At 57.5% G+C, this 10,390-nt stretch overlaps 2 protein-coding genes across 2 annotated transcripts in view; one reads left to right on the top strand and one right to left on the bottom strand.

The window, feature by feature from the left end:
* Positions 1 to 128: 128 nt before the first annotated feature.
* Positions 129 to 7,501, top strand: RNPEP (arginyl aminopeptidase (aminopeptidase B); the record flags this gene model as incomplete). Its single annotated transcript, XM_009072629.1, has 10 exons — positions 129 to 269; positions 2,033 to 2,181; positions 2,728 to 2,844; positions 2,960 to 3,195; positions 3,975 to 4,088; positions 4,313 to 4,425; positions 4,791 to 4,899; positions 5,481 to 5,705; positions 6,224 to 6,366; positions 7,337 to 7,501. Coding segments are annotated over 10 exons (1,512 nt in total), but the record flags the coding sequence as incomplete, so codon positions are not given.
* A 2,546-nt stretch (positions 7,502 to 10,047) lies between these two features.
* The window catches only part of LZTR1 (leucine-zipper-like transcription regulator 1), a gene marked incomplete at its 5' end in the record, with an annotated part of 35,946 nt that continues 35,603 nt past the window's right edge, over positions 10,048 to 10,390 (bottom strand). The window contains one exon of the mRNA XM_009072628.1: positions 10,048 to 10,164. Coding sequence (XP_009070876.1) covers positions 10,048 to 10,164 — 117 coding nt within the window. The remainder of the gene's footprint in view (positions 10,165 to 10,390) is intronic.

Raw genomic sequence — 10,390 nt, 5'->3', positions numbered from 1 at the left:
GGGAGGTCCAGAGGACACGGGGCCTGGGGAGGACAGAGCTCCTGCCAGCTGAGAATCCCCTCCCCAGCTCCCTCCGGAGGGAGCACACTGGGGTAAGCAGCCCCTCACCAGGTCACCCTCTGTCCCAGGTGTGCTGGCTGTCCCCCGAGCAGACGGCAGGGAAGCAGAAGCCCTACATGTACACACAGGGCCAGGCTGTCCTCAACAGGTCCTTCTTCCCCTGCTTTGACACCCCCTCGGTCAAGTTCACCTACTCAGCCACTGTGAAGGTAAGCAGAACTCCAGAGCTGTCCTGGCTGTTCCCTCACACCCAGTGGGTGCGAAACCCTCCATGAGTTTGCAAAGTTTGCTGGTGGGGAAGAGAGTCCAGAGGAGGCCACAGAGATGCTACAAGGGCTGGAGCACCTCTGCTCTGGAGCCAGGCTGGGAGAGCTGGGGGTGTTCACCCTGGAGAGGAGAAAGCTCCAGGGAGACCTTAGCACCAGAGCTGTCCTGGCTGTTCCCTCACACCCAGTGGGTGCGAAACCCTCCATGAGTTTGCAAAGTTTGCTGGTGGGGAAGAGAGTCCAGAGGAGGCCACAGAGATGCTACAAGGGCTGGAGCACCTCTGCTCTGGAGCCAGGCTGGGAGAGCTGGGGGTGTTCACCCTGGAGAGGAGAAAGCTCCAGGGAGACCTTAGCACCTCTTCCAGGGCCTAAAAGGGCTCCAGGAGAGCTGGAAAGGGACTTTGGACAAGGCCTGGAGGAACAGGACAAGGGGGAATGACTTCTCACTGCCAGAGGGCAGGGACAGATGGGATATTGGGAAGGAATCCTTCCCTGTGAGCGTGGTGAGGCACAGGTTGCCCAGAGCAGCTGTGGCTGCTCCATCCCTCTTTAAATGCAGACAGGCAGACCCCGGGGGTGCTGCTGCCTCTCCCCAGCTGCAGTCTGGGCTCTGCAGTGCCATCCATCCTGCCCAGGGCTCTTCTCCCCCAGTGAGATGTGGCTGAAACACTCAGTGCTGATGCCAAAATATCACTGAGTTATTGGAATCAACTCTCTGTTTGACCTCTCTGCTCTCCTGATGCCAAACCCCCTATTTTTGCCCTGTAGCACCCAAGGACAGCAGGATGCTCACTCTTGGTGTGTGTGTAGCAGCCCCAGGGTGATTGGGTGAGCTGGGTCTGGGGAAACACAGCTGGAGGAGGGAGGTGATGCCAGGCTGTGACAGGTCCTGGTGGTGGTGCTGGGGTTGTCCAGCTTCCAGGTTGGAAGGAGCAGCTGCTGGTCCCCAAAGACAGGGCTGAATAATCCGAATTCCCTCCCTGCCTGTGGGCAGGCACATATTGACACTGGCACTGGACTGCCCCGGTGTGCCAGCCTGCCATGGGCAAGGGAAGCTGCTCACCAGTGTGACACCAAGACAGTGCCCATGGCACCAGCTGGTGATTCTGGAACTGATTTATTTTGCTTCTTGCTCTAATTTCTCCACTTAAAACTTCAGCACAGCACATCCCTGGCCCCCACGGGGTGAGCTGTCACAGAGCCCTGGCGTGATGCTCTGTACCAAGAAAACCGTATTCAATGGGGCTTACCCCATGTCTGGGATAGGGAACACTGGATCAGGCTCCCTGGGCACAGCTCAGGCAGGTGGATCAGCCATGGAACGGGAAAAACCAGTTGTACAAGAACTGGGAGGGAAGCCAATGCTGAGGTATCCTCATCCTCTGCCCTTCCACACCTGCAACTCCAGCATTTCCTTATCTCCTGGCACCTTGTGGGGCAGCTCCAGGTGTCCTGGTGTTGCACCCAGCCAGTGTTTGAGCCCAAGTGCCAAGCGATGCTGTCTCAGGGACTCAGGTGGGATCCCAGATGGGAGCTCAGGGTGTTACTGCTGTGCTCTGCTTCCCAGACCCTGCCGTGCCCACGGGCTTGGCACCTTCAGGGCTGGGACATGTTTGCCATCAGACTTTGCAGCATCCTGACTGGGTTAGCTAACATCCCACTGTCTGTGTTACAGATCTAATGGATGTTTTTATCCACGTGTCCAGGTCCCTGAGGGCTTCATGGCTGTGATGAGTGCCACGAGCTGGGAAAAGCAGAAGGATAACACCTTTGTCTTCAAGATGTCCCAGCCAATCCCCTCCTACCTGGTTGCCCTGGTCGTTGGGGACATTGTGTCTGCTGATGTTGGCCCGAGGTAAGGGACTTGGGAGGAGAACCCAGAGCTAGCCCTGGCTGTGGGAGCTGCACAGTGAAGCTCCCATGGCAGCTGCATCCTGCCTCTCCCTGCCTCGTGGGGCTCTGGAAAGTGGAGACATTGGCTGTAAGCATGACTCAGTCAGTCCCTGTCTGTGTCACCAGACCACTGCCAGGCTCCTTCTTGCTCTGAAGGTGAGGAGGAGCCTTGGTGCCATGTCCCCTTACCTTTGGGGGTGTGCCTGGCTCTGCTCTCTCACGCTGCATATGAGTGAGGGCAGCAGGTCCCCATGCACGGAGCGTCCCACGTCCCCTCCCAAGGCTGCTGGTGTTTCGAGTCCCTGGCTGCTACTGCAGCCATATAAAAGCCCTTTGGCATTCAGATGAGGAAAGAAATCCCATCAGTTTGCACTATCAGCCTCATTAGCTGCCTTTATCAGCAGGTTTTGATTTTTCTGTGGAAAAAAACCATGCAGTTTCTGTCTGATGAAGCAACAGGGTGAAAGTCCTCTAATGGTTAAACTTCCTCTTCTCTTTGCTTGGCCAGGAGCCGTGTCTGGGCTGAGCCCTGCCTGATCGAGGCTGCCAAGAAGGAGTACGATGGAGTGATTGAGGAGTTCCTGACAGTTGGAGAGAAACTCTTTGGACCTTATGTTTGGGGCAGGTATGGCCAGAAGGTTCCCGAAGGACTGGGTTCCCTGAGGCTGGGGAGGGAGTGTCCCTCGGTCCCCAGCCCTGACTGCAGGAGGAGGAGGTCTGAGCCAAGCCTTCCCCGGCAGGTATGACATCCTGTTCATGCCTCCCTCCTTCCCCTTCGGCGGGATGGAGAACCCCTGTCTCACCTTCGTGACGCCGTGCCTGCTGGCCGGGGACCGCTCGCTGGTGGACGTCATCATCCACGAGATCTCCCACAGCTGGTTCGGTAACCTGGTCACCAACGCCACGTGGGGAGAGTTCTGGCTCAACGAGGGCTTCACCATGTACGCCCAGAGGCGCATCTCCACCGAGGTCTATGGTGCGTGGCCCTGCCTGGCTGGGGGGTGCTGAGCCCCTGTGTGGGTGCCGAGCCCTGCTGGGTCTGTCCCTCTGTGTGCTCTGTGCAGGGCTGGAGCCTGTGCTGCATCTCCGAGGAGATGAAGGGCAGCAGCTGCAGTGCCCCAGGGGGTTCTCTAAACTGAAAAAGAGTAGGTGTCAATGGGACATGGGGAAGGAATTCTTCCCTCTGAGGGTGCTGAGACACTGGAACAGGTTGCCCAGAGAAGCTGTGGCTGCTCCATCCCTGGGAGTGTTCCAGGCCAGGCTGGACAGGGCTTGGAGCAACCTGGGCTGGTGGGAGGTGCCCCTGCCCGTGGCAGGGAGTGGGATGAGATGAGTTTTAAGGTCCCTTCCAACCTATTCTGTGATTTCTGGTGGCAGCAGAATCTCCTTCGCTCTGTTAGTTGGATGCCCCATAGCCCCTGCCACAGATGTGGGTGCAGTGAGCTTGCCCAGCCTCACCTTCCTCTTCCTCCCACAGCTCCCTCAGGGAGCCCATACCGGCTGCCCTGAGCTCCCCCATGGACACACAGTCCTGTTCAGCATCTCAGGCTCTCCCAGTGCCATTTGCTGCATCCAGATGAATTTAAGTGGCTCTGAAAGCCTGGCTTTAAGATTGCTCCATGCCTCTGCAGCTCTGCCATCCCAACGCCTTGGTTATTGGTTTCCTCCTCTCCCAGCTCATACACTGATGCAGTTTCCCTCCTGTCCCAGGGTCTGGTCAGGGTCCCTGAACACCTCCTGCTTGTCTCTGCCCAGGTGCAGCATACACCTGCCTGGAGGCTGCCACGGGAAGGGCCCTCCTGCGCCAGCACATGGATGCAACGGGGGAGGACCATCCGCTCAACAAGCTGCGGGTGGTGATCGAGCCAGGTCTGTGGGGCATCCCTGGCTGGGCAGTGGGGCAGTGAGAGCTGGGGCAGGGAGCCCTGCTGCTGGGGTGTTTGGCAGCGCAGCTGGTGGGACCTGGGTGAGGTGGTGGCTGCAGGAGGGCTGGGACGGGCTGCAGCAGCACAGAAGGGGCAGTCTCAGTGCGTGTGAGGGCTGTGGTGTTTTGCAGGTGGCAGAGAATTTGTGAGGCTTTTCCCTTTCTCTAGGTATCAATCCAGATGACACATACAATGAAACACCCTATGAGAAGGGATACTGCTTCGTCAGTTACTTGGCCCATCTCGTGGGGAACCAGAGCAAGTTCGATGCCTTCCTCCAGGTGGGTACAAGGAGGTACCAGGTGGAGGTGCAAAGTCATCCAAAACCCCATGGTGGGAGGCCAGAGCACAGCAGGACCCTGGGAAGGACAGGCTGAGCAGGGTGGCTGGGGAGAGGAAGAGGAGGTAGAAATTGGAGATGTTCACAAGGGAGTAAGATGAAGGCAGAGCTTGGCTTCATGCTGGCAGCAGGTGGTGGGAATGCTGAGGGGTGTCCTGGGGGATGCAGGGGGCTCGACAGCCCCTGGGAGGAATAGGGACTGGAATGGGCTCAGCAGCACTACTCCCCCCTGAGATGGAACACTAGGAGGATGGGATTCCCTGGCAGGGTGAGTGTCTGTGGCATCTCCCCCGTCTGTCCCTGCAGGCCTACGTGAACCAGTTCAAGTTCCAGAGCATCACCGCGGACGACACCCTCGGGTTCTTCCTGGAGTACTTCCCGGAGCTGAAGGAGAAAGGCGTGGACTCCATCCCAGGTCAGCATGGTGCTATCCTGGCCAGGGAACTGGGGTGCCACTTTGCAGACCAGCACCCACGTGTGTCGGATCCACCTGTACCCCCTGTGGGTCCTGTGCACATTGGCCTGTGCCTTGCACTGGAGCCACTGTTGGCCCTGGCTCCAACGCAGGAGGCACTAACCCAGGCTTGGGCACATGCCAGCTCAGCCTGATGTTTTTTCCCCCACCCAAACCCAGTCTCTGCTCTGCACTTAAATGCTGTTTCTTTGGGTTTCATGGGTTCATCATGTTTTGTGACTCAGCCTAGTGAGTCTGGTGAGCGCTGGGATCAGGCTCAGCCAGTGCCCCAGGCTTGGCCCTGCCTTGGTGGAGATCAGGCTTGGCAAGAGCTTTCCATGCTGGGACTGGCTCATCACGCTGGCAGCAGTGGGGCTGATACCCACAAGCACACCCTGAGGCCAGGGTGGCTGAACACATTAGTCTCTGGTGGTCACTGTCCTTGGGCAGGTTTGCTGGTGCTGGGGATGCCCTGGGAGAAGGCAGTGGTGGGTCTAGGGCTCAGGGATCTGGTTCCAGCTCTCCCTCCCTCCTGGCTGCAGGGTTCGAGTTTAACCGCTGGCTGAACACGCCGGGCTGGCCGCCCTACCTGCCCGACCTCTCTCCGGGGCAGCAGCTGATGAAACCAGCAGATGCCCTGGCAGAGCTCTGGGCAGCTGATAGCTTGAACATGGAGGCAGTCGAAGCTGTGGACATCACGGGCTGGAGGACATACCAGCTGGTCTACTTCTTGGATCAGATCCTGCAGAAATCCCCCCTGCCTGAAGGTGAGGGCCAGGTCACTGTCAGGGCTCTGGAGCCCAGAGGAGACACAGGGTGACATGCCCCAGTTGGCTGGGGACATGAGAACACATCAGTGGGACATGTAGGGTTGTGGGTTGGTGTGGTGGGGGATGGAGCTATAGGGTAAGTGTCCCTGGATGTATGGGGACATAGGCAGGGGCAGGGAGGAGCCCTGTTCCCAGCCTAGCTTGGCTGGGCTGTCACCTCCCCATGTCACCTCATCTCTCCTCAGCCATTCCAGGCTGCTCCCCAAGCCCCTGGCACATGGCTCTGCAGGGCTGTCCAGCCGGGGAGGCCCAACATGGGCACACACCTGCCTGGAGCCAGTGAGTGCTTGGAGTGCTCCAGAGCAGGAGGTGCTGAGAGGCTCAGGGAAGGTCCAGGGCCAGCCTGAGGCTGGGAGGATCCCAGAGGATTTACAGCACAGCTGGGATGGGCTCACAGGGCTCCCTGGGAGCTGGGGCAGAGTCCCATGGGGATGGTGATCACACTCCTCTCACAGGCAATGTGGAAAGGCTGAGCAAGATGTACCCCAAGATCTCCAAGGCTCAGAATGCTGAGCTGCGACTGCGCTGGTGCCAGATCATCCTCAAGAACAACCTGGAGGCTGAGTTCAGCAAAGTCAAGGAATTCCTGCACAGCCAGGTTTGTCAGTGGGGAGAGATGGCATGTGGCACAGGGTCTTCTGTGCCAGAGGGCCAGGAGTTGGCTCTTGCTCTTTGTAGTCCCACAAGATGGTTTGGGTTGGGAGGGACCTTAAAGGTCATCCAGTTCTACCCCGTGCCATGGGCAGGGACACCTTCCACCAGCCCAGGTTGCTCCAAGTCCTGTCCACCCTGGCCTGGAACACTCCCAGGGATGGAGCAGACACAGCTGCTCTGGGCAACCTGTGCCAGTGCCTCAACATCCTCACCGGGACTAATTCCTTCCCAGAATCCCATCTATCCCTGCCCTTTGGCAGTGGGAAGCCATTCCCCCTTGTCCTGTCCCTCCAGGCCTTGTCCCAGGTCCCTCTGCAGCTCTCTTGGAGCCCCTTCAGGTAGTGGAAGGGGCTCTAAGGTTCTCCCCAGAGCCTTCTGTTCTCAGAGCATCTCTGTGGCCTCCTCTGAACCTGCTCTGACAGGTCCATATGTGTCTTGGAGACCTTAGACCTAGCCACAGTGCTCTGGGCTAGGGTCTTATGGGAGGGGCAGAATGCCCCGTCACCTGCTGCCAGTGCTGTTGGGGATGAGCCCAGGACACAGTTAACTTTCCAGGTGGTGAGCACACATGGCTAGGGCATGTCCAGTTTGTCACCTACCAAGTCCTCTCCCTCCCTCCCTCCCTCTTGTACTGATGGTGAGGATTGCCCTGACCCAGGTGCAGGACTCTGCACTTGGCCTTTTTGAACTTGATGAACTTCTCAGGGCCTGCTCCTTCTCCAAGGTCAAGGTGTTCTCCCTTTTCCAGGGTGCCACAGTGCCAAAGGCTGCCCATGGCAGCATTCCCCACCCTGTCCCATTCCTGTGCACTCTCCCTGGCCAAGAGCAGGACAGTGCTGGGGTGGAGGGATGTGGGGCTCCACCCGCTGGAGCAGGGGAGGAGTTTAAGGTGTAACCCCCCTCTGTCTCCGCAGGGGAAGCAGAAGTACACTCTGCCCCTGTACCGCTCCATGTGGGGTGGGTCGGAGGCCACCCGGGCCCTGGCCATGGAGACCTTCTCTGCTACGGCCCCTCAGCTCCACGTCAACGTCCAGAACTACGTCAAGAAGATCCTGGGCTTGGAGGTGGCAGAGGCCTAAGGCAGGCTGGGCTCTGCTCCCTCCTCCAGCATTTCTGCTGGCTCAGTGCCTCCCTCTCACTGCACATTTCCTAATTAAAATGTGTAATTTTTAATCCATTTGTGCTGTTCTTGCTCCTTGTGAGCCATGGGCTGCCTTAGCATGACTCCCTGTTCCTCTGCCATGGGATCCAGGCTGGTGCCCCAGGAGAGGACACACCAGCCCTGCTGTGCACACTGTGCTGTGCAGGGCACTCTGGGAGCCTGGTGGCTTCTGGTGCTGGCACGGGAGGGATGGGCCTGGCATTAGTGCCTGCAGAGCTGGAGCAGCTGAGGATCCACACAGATCCTTGCTGAGCTCCTGCCAAGCTGTCACAGGTCCCACGTGGCAGTGGGGACAAGGGGAGCTGGTGCAGGGTGGCAAAACTGGGACCTGCTGGGATAAACCCTGGAGTGTGGACAACAGTGCAAGTAAGGCATGGCCTGAAGGCTTTAAAGAGCCACTGCATGTCAGAGACTGTAGGAAGAGACAAAGCTGGACAGCCATGCTGCTCCTTAGTTCTGACCAAACACAGGGATATGAGCACCCGCCCAAGAATTCCAGTACAAAACTGGCCAATGCTACACAAACACCAGTAACCCGGGAGCCTGCTGACCATAAGGGGCCCCAAGGTGACAAGAACAAGAACACCCACCTGGCCTGGGAAGCTCACGTGAACCCCACAGTGTGTGCTGGCCCCTACACCATCCTGGAGCAAATCCCAGTGGGCCACAAGTTTTCAAACACTACCTCTCTGAGCCAGCACTGCAGTCACTAGAGCCAGGACTGAGCCCAAACCACCCCCAAAGCCAAGAGGCCTGCAGGGCCCAGCTCAGAGGCTGTGCAGCTGTGCATTTCCTCAGGAGTGAGCTCTGGTCCCTAAATAGCTTTGAGAAACTGGAGTCCAGGGGGCTGGTTATGGCATGGTTGAAACCAGCCAGTCCAGCCTCACTGAGAGAATAAGGCTTCCCTGGGCAATGGGTGTCCTCTAGTGGATCAGCATTGCTGGAAATAACTTGTAGTGCTGTTCCAAGTTGCAGGGTAGAACTTTTCTCCAGCTGCGGATCTGGTTTCCCAGGGAACACCACAGCCTGTCAGCACAATTAACATGACCTCTGATAAGAGACTTCACTCCCTGTGAGGCATCTGGAAACAATCCTTGTGGTTTAAAAGGTGCCCTTGGCTCTCAGCAGCATGTGTCACCTCTGGTCTGAGGCACCTGAGCGAGGCACCAGGGAGACAGACCGGGTGGTCCCTGAAGCAATTCCCGTGGATTAAGGACAACCTGCAATGCCCTGGGCACACCGGAGCACACGCTGGAGAGGAGCTCACAGCTGGTCCTGCTCCGGGAACACCCCACGGCCTGAACCAAATCCCTGGCTGCAAGCGTGGGAAGGCAGGGGCTGGAGCTGTGTGTCCCGGGAGGGATCCTGCTCCAGCCACGCAGGGAGCAGCCCCTGCCGCGGGAGGCAGGACAAGGCTGTGCTGTCCCTCCCGGGGCTGCCCCGGGCAGGGCTGGGACGGTGGCACCAGAGGCACTTCAACACCAGATCTCTGGCACTCCCCAAGCATCATCCAGCAGTGGGGAGAGGTGAAGCTCCTCTCGTCTCCTCTCCATGGGAAGCATCCGGCAGGAGCTGGGGGCTGCACAGGGAGGGAACAGCAGCTGCTCCTGCACAGGCTGGGAAGGGCACTCTGCCTTCACTCACCTTCCTGCAAAGGCAATGGCTCACAGAGACACTTCAGTACAAAATTAGTAACAAGATGTAGCACAGACTTATTTTTAACAACTTGACCTTCATCAAGCCCGGAACATTTTTTGCTTAATTTTTTTCCAAAATGAACGCCAAGTCAATCATGAAATGCCAGGAGAAGATGTTAATTCTTTATTAATAAACAGATTTAGAAAGGCTTAGCGAGACAGGATTAATGGATTTGGTGGTCAGAAAGGACTGCTGTAATCTTCCAGTCTGACCTGCTGCAGAGCACAGGTCTGGATTCCCACAGCCCACCAATCCAGGCAGTTGCAAAGGGGCTTATCTGTTAATCCACACCACTGGAAAGTCACTACACTGTGGTCAGAGCCAACCTCCCTGCGAGCACCACGTGCTCTGCTCCCACTTTCATTCTGTCTCACTTCCCCTGGCAGCCCCAGGCTGGGTCAGCTGAAGCTCTTTAAATAGTATTCTTTAAATATTGTGTTTCAAAGGATTAGTGACTCTCTTACTCATGACTGCTTGACTTTACAGCATGAAAGTCATAATGGGCTTGATTATGCACTTAGTAACTCCCCACACCACGTGGAATGGATTCACTCCTGCAATGGTTTCAGTTCTCTGTTTGGGTAACAGACCAAACCCTCCACAGAGGAACAACCCCACAGACAGCAGCTCGCTGTCCCTGCTCCTCCAGGCCTGCTGCAGTCTGCAGGCACTGAGCAGCTCAGGCTGGCAGGGTCAGCCAGGGGGGCAGCCCCAAAGTGCCAGTGTGTGAGAGGAAGGAAGGAGAAGTTGGGTTACCAAGGCACGTCATATGTCTGCGCCCAGCTCCGCGCACTGCTTGTCTGAGATGTGGGTAGCTAAGGACTCTATGATGTCAAGGAGGAGGAGCTGACTGAGGGAGCGGAGGTTTGGCAACTTGGAGACCTTCAAGGAAAAGAAAAAACAGAACAGAAAGAAAAAACAGAAAGAAATTAAACCTTCCTCAAAGCACAGCTGCTGTATCACCCTCTCACCCCCTGCCACCCTGCGGGAGGGTCAGGCGAGTCAGGCTGGGCACGGACGGTGTGAGATCCCAGTCTGGAGCTGAGCTGCAGGGAATGGACCACAGGGCTCCAGTCAGGGCTTAGAGCCCAAACTCAGACTGCTGCAT

The sequence above is a fragment of the Acanthisitta chloris genome, unplaced genomic scaffold (genome assembly GCF_000695815.1).
Source record: "Acanthisitta chloris isolate BGI_N310 unplaced genomic scaffold, ASM69581v1 scaffold13874, whole genome shotgun sequence".
Classification (NCBI taxonomy): domain Eukaryota; kingdom Metazoa; phylum Chordata; class Aves; order Passeriformes; family Acanthisittidae; genus Acanthisitta; species Acanthisitta chloris.
Note: the sequence above shows the minus strand (reverse complement) of the source record. Positions and strands in the feature narration are given on the sequence as shown.